Here is a 26,994-nt window from a genome sequence, read left to right on the forward strand (position 1 = left end):
AAGAATAGTAAGATGACCGTCTTGCTTAACTTCATGGGTCCAGCACACACCACCCTATGTAGAGTGCTGGGGGGTTAAATAGTCACTCCTTTAACCCATTCCTCTTGTAACATTGTTACACTAACTCACTTGAAAGGCTGATGGCAGTGTTTTTTTTTATTACCTGGTGACATGCATCTGCAGGCTGATGCCTCAGCTGCAGCGCTGCACCCAAGGGTGACAGTTTTCTCAAAAAGACCCCTATCTTTTTTCACCACTTTGTTAGTTTCTTCTGCGTTTTTACTCTGTTTGCATCAGGTTTGAGTGCTGTGTGTGTTTTGCCTTTGGCGGGCTTCAGCCCTGAAGTCCGCCCAGGCTTCAGTGTGTCTGGAAAGACAGGAAGTGAAGTAGGGTCCCGAAACTTGTGTACCTGAGTGAAACCAGTTCCTATTGACCAGCTGGCTGTCCTCAGGACTGCTGTTTGACTGATAACCTAGGGCTGTGAATGAATTGGAACTTGCATAAAAAGCAAGCTTTTTGGGACTAAGAGCAGTGTCAACCACTGGGGGACAACATCTGGAGCAGACGAGAGAAGACACCAGAACCGCTAAGTGCCCGGTGAAGCCCTGCAGCTGTGCTGACACTTTGAATCGACAGGGAAGACTGGTAAAGGACTACTTCCTCCTAGGCTGGTGAGAAACTAGCCTCAAGACAAACTATTCTGCCAGAACCAGACTTGCTGCGACTTTCCAGGGCTGCAGAATCCCAAAACCCAGGGTACCTCGACCACCCATGAGTGCATGGTCTTCCGAAGTGCCTCGAGTATAATAGAGTTATCCTAAACTAAGTTGGAGTTATTGCTTCCCTTAGTCTGAACTGAAAAGCAACCGAAATTGACTATTACAGGCCAAGGTCCAACTCCTATAGTACCTTATGCTGAATCAGTTAGAGGTCTTTACTGTTCCTAGAATTGTTCCTAAAAATTGTTCACTATTCAGAAAAATGTATTGTCCAGTTGGTTTACTAAGTGATTTCTTGCTGAACGTCACCGTTCAACTGCTAGGGTGTGCTATCCTTGTGATACTGAAAGTAATCTAAAAAGTAACTATTGATTTGGCTTCCCTAGAGCTCCTGTTAGGTGTTCCAAATTTGGTTACATGCTTTGGTGAGTTTACCTTCAAGCATCGTGTTGTGTTTTTCTATAAATGTTTATATAATCTGTGACCATGCTCATTTACCCCCAAGATTTATCTGAGCCTACTTGTAGTTAAATAATTTATTTTCTACAATACATAGTGTTTGTATTTCTTTGGACCATTTCTATTACAATGTTTGTACTGATTCTACAGCCCTCTCTTCTCTCTCCTAAGATAAGCTTGACTGCTCCGTCTACACTACCCTGAAATTAGGTGGTACAGCCTTATACTAAGAGTGGAGTCTTGTTCTGTCTCAGTTGAATGGTTTTACCAAGCCCTTCGTTGACTTCAGACAACTGTCCTAACAGACCACTGTTTAAGACAACAGTAAGGTCATCGGTGTCTAAGGCAGCTACGGAGTTAGACCATTTCTGTCCACAGTCTCCACACCGTTTGAAGCCGGTCGGTATCAAGGACATGTTCGAAGAAAATCGAATTCACTTGATTGTAGAAACAAATGCAATTGAATTTTGCTGAGGCTAGTAGCTCAGAAGCACACAATGCAGAAAAAAAATATCGAACTGCGGTAACATCAGCGCATATGCTTCATACAAGCATCAACATGACAAGGGACGCTACAGAGGTCGCCGAAGACCAAGACTCGACGCCGCACAACACTCTATCCTAAGAAAACATTTTCCAAAGCGAGCTGCAAGCAGTCTTGGATATATCAAAGATGAGGAATAAGTGGGGGGACACAATCCATTTGAAACGTCCAATTTTGCACAAGGTGACAGACTACTGCAGGCCACCACTGTTATTTAGCACAAGCTCTATACTGTGTAACAATTGCAAGTTAAACATGTCCATAATATCAAGTTTTGTTAAAGAAGTTTATGCAGGAATGCGGACACAAACGTGCCATATTAGCAATTACAGCCCAATTAAAAAACGTCCCTTTACATTCCTTGCTTAGTCACAGGACCATGAAAGTAAGCCCACAAACATATGTTGGATAACTCACAATGCATTGCTACATACCCAAATAGCATGCAAATGTTGTCTTCCATTGACACCAGTGACTGACTGGACTCCCACTTTCAAATCCATGCTGAGCCAAGTCAAAATATTTGTAATTACACATACTACTTGGACAAACCTAATGTACACGTTTTACAATCCCTTAGTGAACATCAATAATCATACACACCTTTGTCCATGGATGGGCTTTTATTTGTGGAAATTTGAACTCTGTGTAGTTTGGATTCATTTCCCGAATCTGTTCCCTTGTCGGTGTCCCCAACACCTGCAGAATTAACATTTAATAAAACACAGGATCCGACATCTGTTACAGTTTACTCTTCAAATTATTGTAACACAGATTATTAGGCAAAGTTTGCAGGCAGTACCCTCTGTGACAACTACACAACTAAAACTACAGGTGTAAGCAAAAAATAATTCTGTACCACACAGTTTTGGGTAGCCAGCTGAGCAGCCAGGCTCATCAAGAGAAAATGTGAGCTTGTAATGAAGTTACACAGAGGTCTGCAATTAAAGTATTCAAATAGACACTTATAGTTCCACTCAAGGTTTCTTAGTAAAAAACGTATTACAGTGTCAGTTAGAAAATATTCACTAAAGGGAGGCAATCAATATATCACAAAAATACACTACAGTACTTCACACTATCAGGTTCTGAGGCATTTAAACTACTTTGAAGGAGGAGCAAAATGGCATTCAGAGCATTTGAAGTAGGAGCAAAAATGCATAAATTAATAAAAACGAATAGAGTTACTCTTAAACAGTGCAAATAGTTAGAGGTCACTGGAGGAGTTGTTCCGATGCAATAGATAGGCCAAAGTGACTTTGGCCTAGAGTCTTGTACAAGTAAAAACAGTTCTAGTATTTAAACGGAAAAGTCTTCTCCAAGGTTCTCAGAAGTAGTTCATAGAAGAATGAATCATACAGTACTCGCTTGCTCCCACCGACTCCACTTTCAATCCGGAGCGCGGCAAGTGTTGCTGCCCCTTATTTTGTTAAAAATGGTCCCATGGTGTAGGTACATAAGGCGCTATATAAATGCCAACATAACATAACATGTTGGTTCACAAGCTGACTAGGCCTGCAAGTTGCCAAAGTTTCATGCACTTTCGCAGTGAGAGTTAAGTTTTCGGTCGGGTTGTCACAGTACCTTAGATTGAAGAAAAAGATGCAGCTGAAGACTTCTGTTCCTGGCAGTTCCTGCAGATTTATTTATATATTAATTTTTGTTACACGACACCTGCCCGTGGGCCTCAGGGCGCACCAAAAACAAAAAAAAAAACATTAAAAGACTGTAGCAGAGGAAGTGTGGAGAGGTCGTAAGATTACTCCATGTTAAAAAGGTGAGTCTTTATAGCTTTTAAAAAGAGGGTAGTTTTGAACCTGCGTATTGCAGGTGGAAGTACATTCCATACGAGAGGACCCTGGAAATCGAGAGTGGTACCTCATAATTTAGTGATTTTGAATCTGAGGTAAGCAAGTACTGTAGCAGTAGAGGAACGAAGGTTCCTGCCGGTCGTCTTGACTTTGATGCGTTCTGACAAATATGAGGGACTGCTTAAAGGAATGGTTCGGTCAAAAAATGTTATTGTCCCTAAGGGTCGGCCATGTGTTTTTAAGCCTAAGTCGCTCGATTTTAGAAAAATTTCCTATGGACCTTACCCGAGTTTGTCCATTAAACGCACGCGAAAACAGGCACCGGGGCGGTCATTTTGTGATAATCCCATCACTATCCCATCGTCCTGGCTGACCTGCTTTTGCGGCACTAAATCGTATCCCCCGCCTCTGAGCCTGTCATCAGCAGACACGTACCACCCATTTCACAACGCCAAAGCACGTCTCGTATGAACAATCGCTGCGCTTCAGCTAATGACCCGTCGGCATGGAAATGGCAAGACGCCTCTTTCCTCAATAAGTATAAACAGACCAGTTCACAACACAGCAGCAGATTTTCGATTCCATTCCTCCCTCTGTTACTTTGAGTATTCTGTGACTTGTTTCTGTGCTCTGGTCAGCTACCTTCGCAGCTTGTAGCCCGTGTGAACACCTGTACCATCGCTATAAATTATTTTAGTTTGTTTAAAACACAATGGCTACAATAATGCCCTACATGTACGAGCCTGAGTATACCGAGGAGGAACTACTGGAAAGGGAAACATGCGAAAACAATGGGGCTTCGGACGGCAGTTGGCAGGACGAATCAACGGATGAAGACACTGGACTTAGTCGCATGGACGGTGTTTCCACCTGGTGCACATGCAATTGGTGCAAGCTAATGCCAACCAGGATGCGTGGCCTACATTTCGGAAGGCGAGCCACGACCGCAATGCATCACCGAGCTGCCAGACTTCAGGGCAGCCTGCCTCACACAGTCCGTGTTGAGGATAATGGTGCTTATGCACGAACTTCGCGCAACTGTTCGTCCTCGTAATCCGAGTAACGAGTAAGTATAATCTGCTTGTGATGCCACTACTATTTCATGGTCGTCTCCTATATCCAAAATTACATCTACATATCATTGTAACGCATGAAAGTCGTTCAATAGTGTGCAGTGTCTAGATAGCATTTGTCTGAGCAGAATGTCAATGACAATTCTTGTAACTAATGGCAACACACGTTTAATCAACTTATCTTGGTCATTTAAAAACAGTTTGTATCATTTTTCACAGGTGGTACCGGCTGGTGGCCTATCGTTCCTTTACATGGTGGCTTCATGGGAGGCTTGGACACCGCATTTGAAGAGTAATACCAGCCTGTGCCGTTCGTGCCATAAGAGAAACTTTGCCGAGTGACAGCGGTCAGTACAGGGGATTTTCCCTCGCTGTGCTGCAACCTGACCTGTACAATGTGTAAAGTTTTGCATTTTTCTGCCATCAAAAAAAGAAACAAAATAAAACACCACATATATTTTAACAACGGACGTTTCGATTTTTTAAATGAATCAAGTGCGTCTCCATTCAGCAGTCTTTCTGTGCCTTGTCTGCACGCCCACCGGCCCATCCATCCATCCACCCCCTACCCCTACAAAGGTGAAGTATATCTATATAAAGTATAAAAAAGTGGTTGGTTTAACAAAAACAAAAGTCCATAACAAGTCCAGTGGATGCGCGCTGCCATGGGGGGCTGTCAGGGGCACGAACGGCCAAGGTGCCAAACACCATGTACACTTCAAAATGTATCCCACACCAAGGGGCCATCACTCACATGGCCTCCTCAGACTCCGTGTCTCCAGGCAGGGCTCCCCCTTGAAGCAGGCCGCCACCCTGGAATTCACATAAGTGTCTCCATTCAGCAGTCTTCCTGTGCCTTATCTGCACGCCCCAGGCCCATCCATCCCACCCCCCTCTATCAAAGGCGGTTCGCGCCAGTGGATGAGCGCTGCCATGGGCGCGAACGGCCAAGGTGCCAAACAGCATGTACACAAAAAGGTATCCCATGCCAACGGGCCATTGCTCACATGGCCTCCTCAGACCCCGTGTCTCCGGCCAGGAAATTCCTCCTCCTCACGCTGGCCGGCCCACCGGCAAACCACATAATACCACGACATACACACGTCATTCATTCACAAACACACCCCTGTTTGTAATACTTTCAACTCCTGAACATGCTACCTGAGAACCACTGAGATCTATGCTAATCTGCTAGTCGTTGTGCTATCCGTGAACTTCTGTGACCGCTTCGAGCAAACTAGTCAGTGTGCTACCTGTTCTCCTGCAACATACTGCTCGGCTTGCTGAATCCAACTGTTTGTTGGTCAAGGTAAGGCCATGTATCCTAGTCATATTTTGTTGATTTTTAAATTTCTATCCATTTGTGAGTAGAGTACTCAATAGTGCTATGTTCATTGGTCTCATTGATATTGACTTGAATTTCCATTGTTATGCCATCAATAGATCTTTGTTTTCATCTGTCAATTTTCATCGAATTGCATCCTTTGGGGGTCCAGTCTATAATGTAAGCATGTTTCCTGCTCATGCAAGACAGGGACGCGTCACATGTTCAGAGTTTAGTCACATTTATACATTTCGGCAACTTATGCAAATACTAAGCGCACGTGATGAACTGGTAACTGGTATAGTTCCTGCGACCAAAACAAACCTTGCATTGAACATTGTACGGTTCATTTACTTTTGTATCACATTTTTATTCATCAAGATTGTATAATGTTGATATTTATATTTCAGCATTTTCAACAATGCCTGCCTGTTCGATTAGCGGTTGCCCTTCGAAGACCCATGCTAAATCTGAAGGCACTACAATGCATGTATTCCCGAAAACAGTTGATCGAATAAGAGAATGGGTCAGACTTTGCGGATATCCACTGGATGAGCTGGAAAGTAGAGTCCAACAAGTCTTACAGGACAAGAGGGGTGATCGATACCGCATCTGCAGCCGGCACTTTTCCTCGAACATGTACACAAAATCTTGGGCAACAAAGAATAAACGGCGAACGACACGAAAATTGCTCGAACGCTATTCCCACTATTCGTCCACATTCCGCCACTGGTGAGTCAAGTGTCCGGATTTAGCTTTAGGCCTTGCGGTAGTGTGTAGGTAGCCGAATGGATTCATTGATATTTTAGGTGTTGTGTCCCTTGTAGTACTTTAGACATTGATATGTGTATAGCTTTTGAATAATGACATCAATATATTCTTTTTCGATTTCATAACCCACAAGCAAAATCTATATATGGGCACTGTGCTATATTGCGCATTTTCAATAGCATTACTCTCAAGTATTCTGTCTCCTTACATGGCAATTTTTTATATTGGCAGTTCATTATCAATCAATTTACCTTTACAACTGCTTGACTATCCCTTGAATCTGAAGCAAGAACATTCTACATCCGTGACGTGCTCGCAGTTATCAACTACTTCTAGCGCTTATCAGGTAATCCTACTTGGCTATTCCGCTACAGACTTGTTTTATGCATGTCAAGTAATAGTTTTATTCTAATGTGTAATTATTTTACCGAATGTTTGGTTAGTGTTTTCCAATTGATATACACCTTAGTTATCGTCCACTGGTGTTTGTTTTCAGTTCTAATTAGTGTTATCCATACTAATGCAAGTACTGTCTTTCAGGGAGATGCTGAAGCGTCCACCACATTGACAACATCCCTAGATGTTCTTCAGCAGCACGAGGTATGGATACTGACAGCTCCATCGAACTAGATCATCAGAGCTGGAATACTTGTCGGATTGTTCTACACAATGTTTTATTCGTGGTTAGCCATTGATATGTACCTGTGCGGTCGACCCCAAGTGTGTGTTATGCTTTCAATATTGTAATCCTTACTAATGCAAGTACTATGTTTCAGACAGATGGAGCGTCAACCCCGGCACTTGATGCGGAGCCTGACGTTCAAGTAATTCCAGGGGCCGTGGAAGCGGGACCTTGCGTATACGAATCGGCGCAACAGCCGTCGGAAGTGCGCACTACATTTACGACATCCCTACATATTCTTCGGCAGCACGAGGTATGGATACTGACAGCTCCATCGAGCGTCATCATATAACGTGATTCCATTTGCTACACTTTCTTCCCTATTAACGCAAGTACTGTGTTTCAGGGAGACGGAGCTTCCACTACAATAACATCCCATTTAGATGATGCAGATGTAAATAAATCTGAGAAATAAGTAAATGAAATCTTATCATATTTAGATATTCCTTGATTCTTTTAGACAATGCATAATTTGTGGTTCTCTTTATATGTACCTGTGCCGTCAACCCCAAGTGTGTGTTACGTTTCAAATATTGAAAACCATACTAATGCAAGTATGGTGTTTCAGGGAGTTGCTGATGCCTCCTCTCCAATACAACCATTCATGGCAGTCCATGCGGAGCCAGAGGTATGGATACTGACAGTTCCATCGAACTAGATCATCAGAGCTTGAATACTTGTCGTTTGATTGTTCTACACAATGTTTAATTCGTGTTTAGCTATTGAGATGTACCTGTGTGTTTTATGTTTTAAATATTGTGATATAGTAATGAAAGTACTATCTTTCAGGGAGTCGATGGAGCGTCATTCCGTGCTGTCTATGCGGATCCAGAAAATAGTCGTTGCAGCGCAAGAGGAAGGGAAGACATGCAGAAACTAATCGGAGCAACAGCGTGCAGATGTTGAAGTTCGAGTCAAGAAAGTTGCAAAGAAAAGAAACAAAAATAAGGTTAGTTACAAACAGTTCATAATTTTATGAATTGTTTTGTGTTGGGGACTATATTATGTTTTTTTCCTGTCAATTGTACTATACTTTATATTGTGTTTAAAATGAACATCCCTTTTCCAATCTGTCCTCTAGTTACCTGTGGGTGTACGAACTATACAAACACAGACAGTGACGCAAATGAGAGATGTTGCTTGCCAGACCATTTACACTATGGAGAACTATTAATTCAGACGCAGCGTGTTGGGACTTCGAGATGCTCATGCCCAATGGGCAGAACATGAATTGAATGTGTCTGGAGAATCCAGTAAAGTTTTATTGGACCATTGCTACAGTTTGACCGCACCACCAAAAGATACTGAATGTATTGAAGATAGCTCTGAAGTAGTCGCAGATCAATTCACACAATCTACACCCGCCAAAAAAATGCCACCCAAAAAGCTGTCGACATTGTTGTGTTCTCCCATCAATGCTGAAGTAACAGATGTTGAAATGACAGAAATTGAACCAGCAGCAGCACCCAACGACACATCAGAACTTGATATCAGCGATATTTCTTTCAAATTTGTTGATGTCCTCAACGGCGCAGTCCGAAACAACTTTCACGCCGGATGACAGTCTAATGAAAGAGGGCAAGTACATAGTATTCAACAGTTGCTTGATGGATATTATAAGTATGCTGAAATGTGGGCATTCAGTTGGAGGGGGAAGAATGTGGGGAGCCATTGATTCATGTGACTCGTCAAAAACAAGGCAGTAACGTCAAAATACATGCCGCCTGTCGATTAAATCATGCGTTCTCATGGTCTGCAGAACCGATGCAGGGGAAGCTGCGAGCAGGCAAACTACTGTGTGCAGCTGACACACTCTTTAGTAGGTCCAGTTTTAGAAAGTTAGAGTCTTTCTTTCAGTTTGTGGGACTCCATTTAATTTCTAAAACGCAGTACTACAAATACCAACATGATTATCTGTTTCCGGCCATTAGTGATGCTTGGAAAATTGAAAAATTGTCTCTAGCAAGTACATTTGAAGGGAAACTATTCAGGCTAGCCGGCGATGGACAGTGCGACAGCCCTGGATGATTTTCTGCCAACTACTGCACCTACCACTTTCAGGACATGGATAGTAAGAAAATTGCGAGTTCAGTGGTCGTGCAGGTGTCCCAATGTAAATCCTCAGTGGCCATGGAGAAACTAGGATTTATAAAATCATTGCAATATCCACAATCAAGGGGAATGCACATCAACCTCATAGCCACGGACAAACCTGTTTCAATTGCCAAGACAATTAGAGAGCAGTCCCCACATATTAATCAATTTGACGTATGGCCTCTGGCTAAAAATCAATCAATAAGAAAATCTCGGCTGCAGGGGAAAAAAGAAAAGGTTTTGAAAGTATTTCACAGTGGTCCCAGTCTATCAGCAACCATCTTTGGTGGAGCTCCAAAACTTGTGAAGGGTCAGTGGAAATCCTACTTGAAAAATGGCGGTCACTGATGCACCACTGTACCAACGTTCACCGCTGGATTGAAAACCAACATTTCCACCAATGTGAACATGGCCCTTTGTCCATAGAGGAGGCACGGAAGAAGTGGTTGATTGCATCTTCTCCTACACACAAAGCCATTGAGAAGTTTGTTTGATAAAACTATCAAGAGATTTGAGGGGACTGACAGAATTCTGTCACACACGAGAATTGGAGGTGTTCCACAATATGTGCCTAAAGTACAGGCCAAAGCGATTGCATTTCGGCATACAGGGCACGAAACATAGGACTACTAGCGGTCTTGGCCCATAACGAGAATGTGGGCCGTGAACAGTCTAGGACTACAGGAAATGTAGGGATGCCTCGCTACACTACGACCTTTGGAAAAAAGTAAGAAATGGGGGGTGAAACCAGTATGAGGAAATGGAGTTCGACTTTGTTAAAGGCCTTATTGTTAGTTTACCAGAGAAGCACAGATATGGAATTTTGAGCGTTTCTGTGCAGAGCACTGATGCATTGCCACCAAACATTGCCACTGTGCCATGTCCACCCAAAGCAGAGCTTGTTGAGAAGTTCAAATCCCGGTTTAAATAAATCAATGTAATCCGATTGTCTTTTTGAAAATAATGTTATTGTACAGTGTGCATACAAAGTATGCTAACCCTAAACCCTAAACCCTCCATTCACCATCCTGGGTGGCGAACATCATGGGTGTCATCTTTGACTTCTCTCTATTCACCTCATATCGGTGACCTTGTGAAAATGTGTATGTATATATTTTTGTTGCTGTAACTAGGTTTCGCAATCTCATGTAAATGCTGCGCACTGTTAACCGAGGGGAGGCTTGCGTATTGCAAATAATAAAAACAAACAATAAATCTCACTTTCAACTCAACTCCTCGGGTACTTTATACTTTCCCTGACCTTCCCCCAAAAAGTCAATGTCTCCATAGTTATGGTTCTCTAGGGCTGCAAAGCTCGGACAACGAGGACAAAATTGGGGGCCTTAGACCGCGGATGGAAGAGAAGCCAGTTCGCATTTGCACATTGAGGCCTAGTACAAAGATGGAGTCGAAAATTCAAGTTCTCACAGATGGCTTTACACAGGATGTAAAGTAAGAATGTACGCTCAGGCAGAGTGAAGGTCAGCGGCTTTTATTTTTTGCTCGCGGGCTGAAGAGGCCGACGAATCGCACTGGCAGTATAAGGTTCTATTGTTTGACCTTGAGAGACAGGGACAATGCCGAAAGGACTTCATTTGAAGGAGGGGGGCAATAACGTAAGACGATAAGGCTGAAAATTCTGAAACTAGACCGAGTTTCATGTTAGTTCAGTATATGAAAAATCGTTGGCACGAACACAGTGGGATTTACGGACTGCATTACGCAGAGATACAATGGAAATGGCAAATATAATGTAACTCTTTAGACGCTTTTATACCGGAATGAATGAAGAGCAAGTACAACATTTGTGGGATCGTCTTTCTACCAGGCACATGGGCATGCATGTGCCCATTCGACACGCATGTAGACAGTCGTTTCTCAGTGGTTCAATGGTAAAAAAAAAATTTGTTTGTGTTTCCCTCGATTTATTTCGTTTTCGCATTGCTTTTAGAGCCGAACATACTCCATTGCACTATCCTTGCAAGCAAATAGTTTCAGCTCGCCCGTAATAAATAAAGATCGGCTGTGAGACAAATTTCAATTTTTATGTTTTCTAAACAGGTACATCCTACTGTACTGCCACCTATTCCAGACCCCAGCAGACTGATTTTTCAACCGCCAGCTGCAGCTTCTTGTACACAACTGCACAACGTTGACCATTTTATGGGACGATCGCCAAGGGGCCATATGCCCTTACGCGGTACTAGCGGCTAGAAGCAACATATCTACCTTTATGGTGGCCTAGTGCCTAGTTGATGGAACAGCCTTGCGGTTCACCGTGTGTCCAAAGTGCTTCTTTTAACGAAAACCAACACCCTGTGTACCATAAAGGAACAGCGTGTGACTCACGATAAACTTTTCCGGATTTGGGGATCGAGAGAAAAGAAAAAAAATTCCATTCCGATTTAATATGCCAATTGCTGAATATTCTCTAAACATTTAATTTCAAATAAATGTACTTTACCAAATGTACCGTATTGCTGTTTCATTTTAAAGTACAGTTTCATATTCCGAATTGTGGCGCGCTGTGTTGTGAGTTGATCTGTGTTGGTTTCCGTGTTCTGTGTGAAGTCACGTAGAAGACTGGGCGCGTTTGCCTACGCAGCACAGTAACGTCACGGAAAGAGGCGGCGAATATGAATGTTTTGATAATGTCAGGTCAGGGGCGGGGGATATGATTTAGTGCCGCAAAAGCAGGTCAGCCAGGGCGATGGGGCAAGTGATAGGATCATCACAAAATGGCAGCGACCCGGTGCCTGTTTTCGCGTGCGTTTAATGGACGAAAACTCGGGCAAGGCCCATAGGAAATTTTTCTAAAATCGAGCGATTTAGGCTTAAAAACACATGGCCGACCCATAGGGACAATAACAAATTTTGACCGCACCATTCCTTTAAGGACACGCACTTGTGTTTCATTGTTAACACTGTTATTCTGTGTTTCACCGGAAGCCAATGTAGCTTTTCTGCAGGTGGAAATGTGAGTGCAGCACGATTGGTTAAAGATGGTTCGCACAGCATTATTCTGAGCCACCTACAAAGATTGTATGTTGGCAGCGGTGGTGACGGACACTAGGCTGTCACAATCTAATCTAGAATTTAGTGCACAGTTTTCAGTTATGAATGGGCGAATATAGTTTATACCATCTGTCCACAGCTAGATCAAATGCTGGAGATGTGGGGCTTCATGGATAGTTCGTCATCTAGAACGACGCCTAATGTTTTTACTTTGGACCATGATGACATTGTCCGAGATGGTGAAGTTGGCATAGTATGTGGTTAGCTTGTTTCGGGTGTTCTTAGAGGATATCATGAGCTCGGTTTTATTGTTCAAGGCCGTGGAGTTGTAGGCCATCTAGTCCTGGATGGCTTTATAGATGGTATTGATAGTTTCAGCATCATTTTTATAGTGACCGCTCAGCTGGATGACAATCTGAGTGTCGTCCGCATAGTTTGTATGTTGGAACACCCAATTCATTTAGGAGATCCAGTAGTGGTCGTATATACAAATTGAAAAGCAGAGGCAACAGGCATGAGCCCTGTGGAACACCACAGGTTTGAGAGATGGGGGATGGAGTGATCATTACCCACACAGACCCTTACCATGAGAGGGCCCAAGAAGGACGCTATCCATTTGGAGGCCAGTCTGGAGCAATTCGCAACCTCTGAGCCTTGTCACTAGCAAGCTATGATCAACAAGATCAAAGGCTGCGGAGAGGTCGAGCAGCATCAACAATGCAGCTTGATTTTTATCTGCTACGCCAGCTAGATTAGACTAAGTCGAGCTAGGTGGTTTTGGTTCCATGGCAAGCCCTGTAGCCTGACTGTTGAGTGCCTAAGATGTGCTCTTCAACATGGGCCTGATGTTGGACGTATGCAAGCACTCTGAGGAAAATACAACCAGCTCCGAGAATGGTGTCCAGGTGGCCTACGAGTGGATTCGTCCCACTAACTCGAAGGAAGAAGTCATCTTTGAAGGGCTTCTCTGCCGAGATGAACTTGGCGATTCAGACCTGCAGCAGGGCAACACCGGGCAAACCAACAGTCCAGGAGTAGCAGCAGCCGTCCTCTTCCAGCTCGTCTTCGGTTCTTTTGTTCCAGTGGTCGACAGCCTTCCAAGCCAAGAGACTGGCCTTTTGAACAGTTTTCTCCCATTCATTCCAGCCTAGCTGCCACTCACCCAGCAGGGTGGATGTCCTTGCCGGACAGTCAGCCAGCCAATCACGCCAGAGTGCATTTGGGTCTCCTAGGAGACTAAGCAAAGGGAGTTTCAGGCACCTCCCTCACTTCCTGCCCACCCCAGACACTCAGGCGCCAGAGGCGGTCTTCAGACCTGAAGCCCGCCAAAGGCGATGGAACAAAGAGACCAAACCTGGTTTGGCGTGCAGAGAAACTCTAGGACCTTTCCAAAAAGAAATGGTGAAAAAAAGACCGGGAACAGCTTAAACAAAGGAGGCTCAGGCGCCATCTTGGAAAAGATGGCTCCTGCGATTTAACACTACTGGTGCTCGCAGTCGGGAAAAATCATGGTAGTTCATTGTAAAACCACTTCCACCAGCCATTTCGAGAGGAAAGGGTAGCATTTGGCTGCTACATGAGTTTCTAGACATAGGGGATACTAGGAAACCCCTCCAGCACTCTATAGGAAGATAGTGTGTGCTGGGTCTAGGAATTTAAAAGGACTAGTAAAGTCAATTTAACTTTACTTTCTCTGGGAAACAGTTAATCCCAGAGAAGGTATTTAAGCCATGGGACAGCCTAAAAGGCTTCCCTGTGTCACTGCACTGAGGGTGCTGTGTGACACATGAAACAATGCCACCTATGGAGTTGTCTAAAACTCCATAATCAAAGAACACAAGAGAAACGCATCAAAATACATGAGTGGGGAAAAAAAGGCTCACACTCGCTCCAGGAAAAAAAATCAAATCCTCAAAATCCAGCAAAGTTGCTGAGGGTCTATAAGGTGAAGGGAATTAGCACATTTGAAAATTCTCCCTAACACAGATTTCGGTCAAAAATAGGCTTTACTTCTTTGGCAAATCTTTACAATTGTTTGAACTTTATAGTTGTCGACACGGTAGACACCTATACTGGGACTGTTGCAATATATTAGATTACTACATTTTCTCAATTGGTGTCCTTTACTGTGCGCCAGCTATTTAGATTTTTGGGGATTGCTTTTGTTTCACATTCATCTCCATTTAACATCCATCAATTTGCCAATAATGGTTTATTTTTTCATCACAGGTTGTTCATGAAAGGTTGCAATATGTTCTTTTCTTCAAGGTAATAAGCCACTCGTCTTTTCCCATTACAATTTATTTTCTCTCTACACGTGTTTCACCATTGTTTTTTTCATGGCTCATCAGGAGATCATCCTATTCATAATTTTTAATTGCTCTCTCAAATTGAAGATTGTTTCTCTTTTTGGATCAGCTTGTGATCTTATATTGTAGTTCTCTTACAGCTAACAGCGTTGAGGGACAACCGAATCGCCAGGAAAACACAGGTAACCTAATAGCTGTAAGAAAACTACATGTATAATATCACAAGATCAGTGGTGTTTTCTTGCTGTCCAGGTGGGTGCTGAGGTCATTAGCCCCCAGCAGGCTCCAATCCTACGCTTAGAGTAAAATTTAGCGCCCCCTGGGCGGGTTTGCACACCCCTCGCCTCCTCCGTCCCCTTTCGTATTTGGATCTGTGTCCTTCCACCTCCCTGCCTGCCCACTGTCCCCGATTGGTGCCCATCTAGGTCTTAACTGACCTCCCTTGGGCAGCCCTCTGCCTGGCAGCCCCTGCGGCGAAGGACCCCAAGGCTCCTAGAAGAGACGGCTCAAGATAGTGTCCGCAGGCGAAGCCAGCGGCCAGCCGTCAACCAGCATCTGCTAGAACCAGTAGATTAGGAATGGCCTAGAAGCCTAACCACTGTCAAACTTAACTACACAAGTACAATGCTGCGATTAATTCCACCATCTCCCACCTGCCACCTCACAGGTCTCAAGTCTAGCTGAGCCCCATATCAAATTGCATGGTCTGGTATTCAAATTGCATGGTTAGCTGTAGGCCTCTCCCACTATACAGGTCTCAAATCTAGCTACACCCCATGTCAAATTCCATTGTTGGCTGTGGGCCTCGCTCCCACTAAGCAGAACTCTGATCTAGCCGTGTCCATATTGTCAAACTACCCTTAGAGATTAGCACTCACTGTCCTAATTCACATCCAGAAACCTCCATTACAAAATAGCACTGTACTTGCTCGCCTGTGCCCTCCAGAATGGTACTGAGACTGCTAGCAGACTCTCCCCTCCCCCCCCCCCAATATACTGTTGCCTTCTCCCCCAGGTGAATACTGAAATTGATAGACTGAGCACTAACCTTGGAGATTGGCACACTGACCAATTCACAACTAGAGAGCATCACTGTGGAGTGATAAAGATTATTGGCTCGCACCTCAGGAGATGACAGTGATCGTCAGTTACACCCATTAGGACAATTCTGTAGTTACTACCTATACCCTTCTTAACACCAGTTTGTTCACTGCAGTGAATCTCTTCCGATAGACTCCCATTAAGGACCGCCACTGGAATACCCCAACGATATAACCCTAGCAAACAACCCCTACCTTACTCGAAACAGTGACTGAACAAGCCAGCAATATCAGCTGACAAGACCACCACCAGACTGAGCCCAAACTTGTACCGGACAATTGCCTACAACCAGTACTATACCACAAGACAGCCGGACGAAAGCAAAAATCAATTGCATGAACAAAAAAAAAAGAACAAAAACGCTCAAGCTCAAAATGCCACGCAAACGACCTGGACCGAAAGGAAAGAAAGCAGAAAGAACAAACAACTGAACACCACCGAAGACTCAAAACTGCAGAACACTCCCACAGACAGGAACAACCAAACCAACGCAGAGTGAAGAGAGAAATCCCTCTACCCAACTCCATACCTTGCAAATAACCAGTCACGAGAACAAGCCAACCCAACACACAAAACAGCAGACACGCAAACACAACCATGCAGAAGAACTGACAACGTTAGAAACAAGAACATAATTGACGCAACACCACCTTACATCACCAAAACAAGAGGAACTTCCACAACATTTTGAAGAATCTGATGAAAACAAAAACCCAAGACTGTACCTAAAAGAACTTTGACACAGACACACATGTACCAACACATCAACTAGAGATCGACCTGGAAAGAAACCTTAACACCACCCAGAAGACAACTCCGACAATGAAGCACAAACCAAACTACACCTATAAACTCCACTGCAACCTATTAAATGGAAGAGCCATGTCAAAACTCAGATCTTTGGCACCTCTGTAACAAAGGCTATCACAGAAAAATGGCAACTACAAAATCACACTCCAAAGCTGCCTTCCAACCAACTTCAAATGCCTTCAGGTAAACAGGAAAAATAAAGGAGGAGGCCTCGCAATAGCACTCAAAGGACAGCTGAAAATAAAAACAGACAAATCTCAGCAACTGCAAAGCCATGGTCATACACCCATCAGCAAATCCAAAAACTAACCTCACATTCATTCTGGTGTACAGACCGACAGTGCAACCTTCGTCGACAACTTCATAGAAGCCATCACCAACATAGCCATCAAGTAAGAACATCTAATAATCCTGGGGGACTTCAACATCTGGTTTGAAGAAAAAAAACAGGCCAACTCGCAAAACTCAATTGGACAGCTAACCACCATGACACTACAGCAGTTGGCCAAAGGGGCAACACACTCGGCAGGACACACCCACGACACAATCTTCGCCAAGGAAAAACTTACCACATGCACCACCAATACAAATACTGCAGAGCCACCATCTCATCCCCATTCGTGATCACACTACCAGCTCTAGTCCGCATCGAGGCCCTCCCCCCCCCCCAACTCTCAACCATCACAAAAAGAAACTGGAAAACTGTCAAAGCAAGCAACCTAATGTAACAACTGGAGATGAACAAACCCTCCACTACAGAACTAAAGCTGGATGACCTAGACAGGAAAGCGGAGCTACTCCACAAATGGATTGCTGATCCAATTGGAAACATGGCCCTGGAAAAACCATTCACCCTCTCAAAAAAAAAAAGCGCAATGGTGAAATGGTACACCCCGCTACTAAGCACCATGAAAAGGGACAAGATGGAACTGCAATGGAGGAAAGAATACAACCAAGACAAGAAAAACCTGTTCTAGAAACAAATCCGTGAAGAAGGAAATCCAAAAGGCGAAGAGAAGGCATTATCATGACAATCACCAATGCCACCAACACACAAAGAAATGTTCATTAAAGAATGAGAAATTCACCTGGTTTGCGACAACACTCCAACCCCTTCAGAGAAACTTTGCAACGACTTGGCAGACCATTTCAAGAACAAAATCAATGACATCCGACAAATCATACAAAACAGACCAACAAACCAGAACACTCAACCAACTGGACCTAACGAAGAGCCACAGCACAAATTCCAAAACCTCAACATCTACCAGACTCCAGTAATCAGAATCTTTAAAAAATACAGAATTACATGCTACAACCACAGACGATACTCAAATCATCTACAAAATCGAAGACACTGAAGCCCATCACTCAACCCTAACCGAATGTCTGTAACGCTCACCTGATTCCCACAGAGGCGCCGACCCGTTCTGGACTGCCACAACTTCTTCCACGGTAAAGCGTAGTGCTTGGAAGATGGACTGGACCCCCAAACCTCGTCTGTCTGGCCCGTAGAATTATCCTTCTGTAAATGGGAAAAGGGAGTTAACTGTCTGCTAGATTGTGTGTGAGATTTCCCCCTTTTTCCCCTTCTCACCCTCCTCGAACCCTAGCTGTGCCTTCCGCAGACTCTCACCTTAATTTCTGTATGGACGAGCTCTCCATCCTGCTTCTGACGCAGGGGCGCGTAGATTTCCAGTTACTTCACTGGATCTCGGATTTGGCGAGGGTTCGATGTCTGCTTGCCTTTACCAAAATGCTGCCGTAAGTATATAGTTCAAAAGATCAAGTCTAATTTGTCCCTTGGCCTTTGTTTAATTTTCAGGGACTAGGTGAGGAATCCGTGTGGAGGAATGGATTCGCCGAGGTAAGCTCAGGCGAGTACTTTTAATGAAGGTGTGCCGTAGTGGTTTGCTCCGACACCTTAATGAGTGTCTTATTTCCCCATAGGGGCCGGGGTACGGAAAAGCCTGAAAAGCCGCTCCGACCCGAAAAGGGAACTGAGGTCCCAACAAAATTCAGGTAAGACTTAAGGTGAGTAATCTGTCCTTTTGCAATTAGTTCGTTGCTCACCTTGTTTTGTCCTTTTTCTCCGTAGGTCTTGAATGCGATCGATGTCGCCTATGGGCGCTGAAAAGGTTGCCGGTGCCACGTGAAGGTAAGTGGAAGCGGCGCGGCAGCATGAGAAGCGGAGCACTGCTAACTATTGTCTTTCTTTTCCGTAGGTGCTGGGATGCGGCCGATGTCGCCTATGACCGCTGAAGAGCTAGACAGCGCCACGTGAAGGTAAGTGGAAGCGGCGCTGCAGCGAGTGATCAGATGCGTTTCTAACCCTTGACTTTCTTTTGCAGGATCGACGGAGTGAAGAATCCGGATTCTGGATGAAGGTAGGTAATGTCCCAATACTTGTCTTTCTCTCCTTGCAGGTGTTCCAGGTGCTGGCGGGCGTGTGGCCATCCGGGCGTGGTTTAAATAGCCTTGGAAGAGCTTAAGGTGAGTGTTCTTCCACTGGCCCCACCCGAGTAAGAAAAGAGTTCCTGAAAGAAAATAGTTCCTCCCCAGCCTTAGTTGGCTTGGAGCTTCAGACAGCATTGGTCTGCCTCGGGCAAGTATGCAGCATTGGTCTGCCTCGGGCAAGTATGCAGCATTGGTCTGCCTCGGGCAAGTATGCAGCATTGGTCTGCCTCGGGCAAGTATGCAGCATTGGTCTGCCTCGGGCAAGTATGCAGCATTGGTCTGCCTCGGGCAAGTATGCAGCATTGGTCTGCCTCGGGCAAGTATGCAGCATTGGTCTGCCTCGGGCAAGTATGCAGCATTGGTCTGCCTCGGGCAAGTATGCAGCATTGGTCTGCCTCGGGCAAGTATGCAGCATTGGTCTGCCTCGGGCAAGTATGCAGCATTGGTCTGCCTCGGGCAAGTATGCAGCATGGTATGCCTCACTGCAGCATGGTATGCCTCGGGTGAGTTCACCCAAGCATTACCAAATGTTCTGCCATGATGAGCCTGGCGCCAAAGGCGCCAGGACAAGGTCCAAAGAGCCCCTATAGGGGTTTGCTGGGTCCTGCTTGGTGAGTATGAAGTCTGCTTCCGGGGACGCTGGGCCTGACCTGGCTCCTCGGGAGCAGGCATCATGACAGTGTCTAAAACTTGTCTTTAAATGGATGAACGCCAACAACTTGGAAATCAACCGAGGAAAGACAGAAATCCTGATTATGTCCAAAAACCAAGAGAATCACTACATTCCATGGCCGACGGAAAAGGGAACCGCACCAAAACTATGTAAGGTAGTAAAAAATCTGGGAGTCCTGACGGACACACCCAAACCTTAGCACTACACATAAATGCAATAATCAAGAAATGCTTCTTCCTCATTCACACAACCAGAAAAATCTTAGCTTTCCTTTCCTCTCCTTAATCGGCAACACTCAATCCTCGGCCTCATGTCAAGAGAGAGTCTCCCTCCCTCCCTCCCTCCCTCCCTCCCGAAGAAACTACAACGCATCCAAAATGCAGCAGCCAGACTCCTCAAACTTTCCAGAAGAGACATCACTCCAGCACTAAAAATGCTACATTGGCTCCCAGTCGAACATCGCATCACCTTTAAAACAATGTGCATGACACAGGGCAATCAGCGGACAGGGAGCTGAATGCCTACAAAAGAAAATCTACAAGCCAACGAGACTCCTCAGATCAAGCAACAAAATCCGCCTGGAACAAAAACCATACCTCAAGAAAAAGCTAGGGGGCTGCTCCTCCCACCTAGCCACAAAAATCTGGAACATCCCGAATGAAACAAACATCAAAGACCATCTACAATTCAGAAAACTACTAAAAACCTGGCTCTTCAACACTGCAGATTCAAATTGAAAAAACCAATCGAACAGGAAACACAAGGAAAAGGATGACAATTTATGACAATGACCGACTAAGGGACACTCCTACAACAAGAGAACACTAGGTCAAATGGGACACAAGCGTCACTCAAGAGGACAGAAATTAGCATCCCTGGCCAACTCCTCCAACAACCTCTCAGTCCATAAATGCTACCAGGTATCATATTTGTGTGACTGTTAGCAGTTGCCACACTTGAACTAGGTTGTGGGCATGGGCCGGGCCCAGATGGAGTTGGGAATGATGGCAGGTGCTGCGCCTGGGCGCAGTTATGAGCGTTGGCATGTGCCACACTTTTAAGGGGCCGTGAGCGGTAGCCTGCGTGAGCAGTTGGGTAAGACTGAATGTCGACCACTGCCACATCTGGATGGAGTAACATTGGTTGACCAATGCCACCTATTGACTTGATTGGAATGCTATCTGGGCCAGATTTGGATGGATTCACAAATGCCTGCTTGCGCCACATACAGACAGGTTTGACAGAGGTGGTCGGTGACACAGCTATGAATGTGGGTGGGGGTCATGTGGAAGGGACTGTGGGTGTCGGTCGGTCCCAGATCTGGATGGAGGTGCGGAGATGCTCATGCGCCTCTCCTGGGGAGAATATGGAAGTTTAGAGCTTTGCTTCCAGACAGCAATGCCAATTAACCAATCCACTAACAATGAGACCCCTCTCAAACTTTGACCAAACAACCACAAGCCCATAGCACAACAATCAGCACAAACTTCACTACACTACAACAAAACAAACTACACAGACTCGCACAGCAGCACACAACGTCTACCAACTGGAAAACACCTCAAGCCCAGCAAACTGTCAACCGGGCTGAGGCTGCCAACAGCACATCACTGCTCTCTTGCACTTGCCCAGCTTATTCCCACTAACTGACCCTCCTCCCCCTTCCCTTTCCCCTTCCCCTTCCCTTCCCAAAGCCACCAGAGCGCCAGGGGACCACTCCGGTGGTGATAGTGCGCAGTACAAATATCCATTTACATTACAAGCTGATAGAAAAAGAAAAAGAAAAACTATCTGCAATTTGAGCACTATTGTAAGATCGTGTGTGCTGGGTCTATAAAGAGGAAAATGTAAGTTAAGTCAATTTCACTTTACTACTCTTGGAAACAGTTTTCCAAGAGAAGATATTTAAACCTTAGCAAAAATCCAAAGGATTTCTCAGACACTGCACTGAGGGTGCTGTGTCACAATGAAAAGAAAATGATGCTTATGGAGTTTGCCAGACTCCAAAACCAAAAGAAACTGTGCTCAAATCAAATAAAAATGCATGAGATAGTGGGAAACAAGTCTCAGTCTCTCCAGGATAAAAATGTAAGTCCTTTAAAGTCCAACAAAAGAGCTGGAGGCCTCTAAGGTAGAGGGGAATTGGCACATTTCTGAGAATTCTCCGTAACAAGTAGGCGAAGTTAGGGCTGTAATGGTCTGCTATTTTATTCGCTCTCCCCTCTTGCTTCTCCACTCTTTAAATGCTTACTCTGTTCTCTCCTCCCCTTACTTTCTTCTATGCTCTTACTATAGCAGAATTATTCCTGAACCTAGCATGATAGCAACCTTGTCCGTCTCCTCCTCCCTCCCCTTCCCTTGTCCCGCCGCCCCTTCCTTGTCCCCGCCGCCCCTTCCTTGTCCCCGCCGCCCCTTCCTTGTCCCCGCCGCCCCTTCCTTGTCCCCGCCGCCCCTTCCTTGTCCCCGCCGCCCCATCCACTCCAGCAGTATCTGAAATGTCGCCAGGCCTAGTAAGATAGTCGCTTGTTTTGTTCCTCCCCTCCCTTTCTGCACCCCTATCCCTCACCTTTTGTTTTCAGAAATGTTGTCAGGCCTAGTACGGTAGTCGCCCGTTTCCATTTCCTTCCCACTCTCTCCCTCCCTTATCCATGCCTTAGCTCTTGCACCATCTAAAATGTCATCAGGCCGAGTTCGATAGTTTATTTCACATCCTTACTGTTCATGGCCTTTAAGAATGTCGTATTTTCCCTGGTTCCCTCCCTTGCCTTGAAGCGCTTTCAAACATTGTGTATATGCGCTATACAAGTAAATCATATCAGATCATTAGTAGTGGCAATGGTCATGGTTAGGGAGAATTCTCAGAAATGTGTTAATTCCCTCCACCTTAGAGACCCCCAGCAACTTTACTGGAGTTTGAGGACTTTATTTTTTCAATTTGTGTCACACAGCACTGTCATGTTACCCTTTCCTCACCGAACGGCTGGTGGCAATGGTTTAGTTTTAATTACTGTGGTGTGCATTTACCACGGGCTGCGTTCGCAGCTGCAGTAAAGCACCCAAGGGTGCTATTTTAGTCAAAAAGGCCCAGTCTTTTTTCACCATTTCTTTGTGGAATGGTCCCAGAGTTTGCACTAAAAAAGTTTTACTGCATCTAGAAATTGTGGCTAAGCAACATTGTCTGCACTAAACGTTTCACTTTGTTGAATTCTGCATCTAAAAATTGTGGTCAGGCGACACTGAGTTTGCACTGAACGTCTATTGTGTCGAACTCTGCATCTAGTTATTAGGGACAATCAACATTGAGTTTGCACCATAAGACTATCAGTCCTAGATATTGTGATCAATCAATACTGTGCTGCCTTCCACCTCTATGTCTCAAGTTTCACTGAAGGAATGACATGCATTACTTACCGTAAAAGCATTTCTGATGGTTGTATCTGCTTAGATTCACATACTGTGCATATAGTCCGACATCCAGTGGTAACTGCAGAGTATTGCATCTAGTCTTTCGAGAATCGAAAGGGGAAGTCGACATGGGCGTGCCTGTAACACTATCCCTAGGCGACATGTGGTGTACCCAAGATCCCTCGCGTGTCGAGGTCCCTCCAATTGTATTTTTCTGCAGTGAGGGAGCCTTATGACTATTGTGAGTACAGAAGAGAAAGTACGACATCCATGTTCCTTCCATCCGAGAGGGGAGGGGGGTGTATGTGAATCTAAGCAGATACAACCATCAGAAATGCTTTTACGGTAACTAATGCACGTCTTCTGATGTTCATCTGCTTAGAATCACATGCTGTGCATAGACTAGCAAACAGTACCCGGAGTTGGAGGTGGGTTGTGAGAAGGAACAGTAGTGAAAAGATGTCTTAGTACTGCTTGTCCCAACTGAGAAACAGACCTAGAATGAGTGTCTAGGCAATAGTGTTTTGTAAAGGTGTACACAAAACTCCAGGTTGCTGCTTTGCAGATGGACTCTAAGGGAACATTTGCAATGAATGCTGTGGAAGCCCCCGTGTAAAGTGTGCTCTAATTTGTAATGCGGACCAGACCCAGAGGTATTGGGGTGCAGAAAAACAGGAAGATGACAATGCATTACTTACCGTAAAAGCATTTCTGATGGTTGTATCTGCTTAGATTCACATGCTGTGCATAGGTCCGACATCCAGTGGTCACTGCGGAGTATTGCATTTTGTTTTTCGTAGTCGAAAAAGGGGACGTCGACAAGGCGTGTCTGTAACACTATCCCTATAGTGACGTGCGTTGTACCCACAATCCCTCACGCGTCGAGGTCCCTCTGTTTGTATTTTTCTGCCCTGAGGGAGCCTTCTAGACGTGAGTGAGTACAGAAGAGAGAGAAATATAGAAAAGGATGTCTATGTTCCTTCCATCCGAGCGGGGAGGAAGGGTGGGCGCATGTGAATCTAAGCAGATACAACCATCAGAAATGCTTTTACGGTAAGTAATGCATTGTCTTCTGATGTTTGTTAATCTGCTTAGAATCACATGCTGTGCATAGACTAGCGAGCAGTACCCGGAGTTGGCGGTGGGTTATGAGAAGGAACAGTAGAGAAAAGATGTCTTAATACTGCCTGTCCCACCTGGGAATCAGATCTAGAGTGTGCATCTAGACAGTAGTGTTTTGTAAAGGTGTGCACAGAACTCCAGGTAGCCGCTTTGCAGATGGACTCAAGGGGAACATTTGCAATGAACGCTATGGAAGCGAAAGTGCCTCGAGTGGAATGTGCTCTTGGCTTGAAGGGTAGTTCTCTCTTAGCAAGAGAGAAACAGAGAGTGATGCAGTGACCAATCCATCTAGATAAAGTGGACTTTGAAACTCCATCTCCTTCTCTTCCTGCTGTCACAGAGACAAAGAACTGATTAGTCTTTCTCAGTGTTCTGGTTCTTTCCATGTAGAACATGACAGCTCTGCGTACATCTAGTGTATGCAGACTTTTTTCTCCCAAGCTGGAAGGGTTTTGAAAGAACGTTGGTAGTTCTATTGACTGGTTTACATGAAATTTCGAGATGAATTTTGGTGCAAGCCTTGGGTGTGTGCGTAGAACCACCTTATCCTTGTGAACTGTTACAAAGGGGTCTAGTACAGAAAGAGCCTGTAGTTCACTTACTCTCTTAATGGAGGTGATAGCTATTAGGAAAGCAGCCTTAAGAGTGAGGTCTTTAAGAGTTGCCTTGTGCATGGGTTCGAAAGGAGGGCCCATGAGTCTAGAAAGTACCACATTTAAGTCCCATCCGGGAGCTGGGTTAGCTATCGGAGGGTGTATTCTCTTTACCCCCTCCATGAAGGCCTTGATAACTGGTATCTTCCACCACGACACTTTAAGTTGGGAAGTGGTGTATGCAGAAAGTGCCGCTAGGTGGACTTTAATGGAATTGAAGACTAGACCCGAATCCAGTAAATGGGTCAAGTACAGAACAATGTTAGTGGAAGAGCAGTCAACCGGGTTGATGCTCTTACCTGTACACCAGACGACAAATCTTTTCCACTTGCTAGAATAGCAGTGGCGAGTATTAGGTTTTCTGGCTTCCCTGAGGATGTCCATACATCTCTGCGGGAGTTGTAAATGTCCAAATTCTATGATCTCAGGAGCCAGGCTGCTAAGTTCATGGTCTGAGGGCATGGATGCAGTGCCCTGCCCTTGTCTTGTGACAGCATGTTGTACAGGCAGGAAAGTTTCACTGGGGGAGATAGGGACATCTCCATCAAGTGAGCGAACCATGGCTGCCGGGCCCACATTGGGGCCACTAGTATCATGGTAACCTGCTCCTGGTGCATCTTGTGCACCACTCTGTTGAGAAGGGGAGTCAGGGGAAAGGCGTAAACAAATTTCCCTGACCATTGAATCAACAGACCGTTCCCCTTGGACTGGTTCTTGGGGTACCTGGAGGCGTAACTTTGGCATTGTGAGTTCTCCAGAGTTGCGAACATGTCTATTTCCGGGAACCCCCATTGCGTGAAGATGTCTAAGACGATGCCTTCGTGCAATTGCCATTCGTACTCTTCGGGCAGGGGGAAGTCTCTGCTGAGTTTGTCTGCTAGCAGATTGAGTTCCCCTGGTACATGTTGTGATAGTAGGAACATGTGTTTGAGAGCCCACTTCCATTTATTCTGGGACAGCTTGGACAGTCCTGGAGAGTGAGTGCCCCCTTGCTTGTTGAGGTAGTACATGGCTGTGGTGCTGTCTGTGAGGACCATCACTGTCTTTCCTTGTAGGCGTTCCTGAAAGGCTTTCAGTGCTTTGAACACCGCTAGTAGTTCCAGCAGGTTTATATGCTTGGATGCTAAGCTCGGAGTCCACGCTCCGTGAGCAGTCTGATGGGATAGGTGAGCCCCCCATCCTGTAAGGGATGCGTCTGTGGTTAGAGTGGCTTCCACTGCGGGTGTGGCAAAAGTTTTCCCTAATAACAGGTTTTCTTTTGTCCACCACCGTAGCGAGAGAACCAAGGCCTGCGAGACCACCACTAGATCGTCCCATTGTCCGCTGGCCTGACACCACTGGCTGTAGAGCCACTCTTGCATTGGGCGCATGCTCAGGCGCGCGTGAGGTACCAAATAAATACATGACGCCATCATCCCTAGCAAGCGCATTGCCTTGCGTACCGTCACCTCTCGCCCTCCCACATAATGGGGGATCTGAAACAGCATGTTTTGGACCCTCTCGTTGGGGGGGAGGGGGGAAGAAGAGGCCGTCCTTTGTTTGAATTAGAGCCCTAGGAATTGTTTGATTTGGCTGGGGTCTAAGCTGGACTTCTTTTCGTTGATTGAGAAGCCCAGTTGGGACAAAAGGTCTACGGTCTTTTGGGTATTGGAGAAGCATGTTTCGTAAGAATCCCCTGTTATGAGCCAGTCGTCGAGGTAAGGGTATACCGGGATTGATAACCTGCATAGGTGGGCCGCTGCCACTGCCAGTACTTTCGTGAATACCCTTGGTGCAGATGCTATCCCAAAGGGTAGTACTCTGAACTGGTAGTTCTTGTTCTCTATCTTGAACCTGAGGTATTTTCTTGCGCTGGCAACATTAAAATATGAAAGTATGCATCTTTCATGTCTAGCGTTGTCATGTAATCCCCTTGTGATAACAGTGGGATTACTTCCTGCAAGGTCACCATACAAAACTTTTGGGGTTTGAC

General features: G+C 45.2%; 1 protein-coding gene across 1 annotated transcript in view; it reads right to left on the reverse strand.

Annotated features, from left to right (window-relative positions):
• The window catches only part of GSK3A (glycogen synthase kinase 3 alpha), a 368,950-nt gene that overhangs the window by 120,100 nt on the left and 221,856 nt on the right, over positions 1 to 26,994 (reverse strand). The window contains exon 8 of the mRNA XM_069640953.1: positions 2,326 to 2,421. Coding sequence (XP_069497054.1) covers positions 2,326 to 2,421 — 96 coding nt within the window. The remainder of the gene's footprint in view (positions 1 to 2,325; positions 2,422 to 26,994) is intronic.

This window comes from Ambystoma mexicanum, chromosome 1q, assembly GCF_040938575.1.
Source record: "Ambystoma mexicanum isolate Mex_15411 chromosome 1q, UKY_AmexF1_1, whole genome shotgun sequence".
NCBI lineage: Eukaryota > Metazoa > Chordata > Amphibia > Caudata > Ambystomatidae > Ambystoma > Ambystoma mexicanum.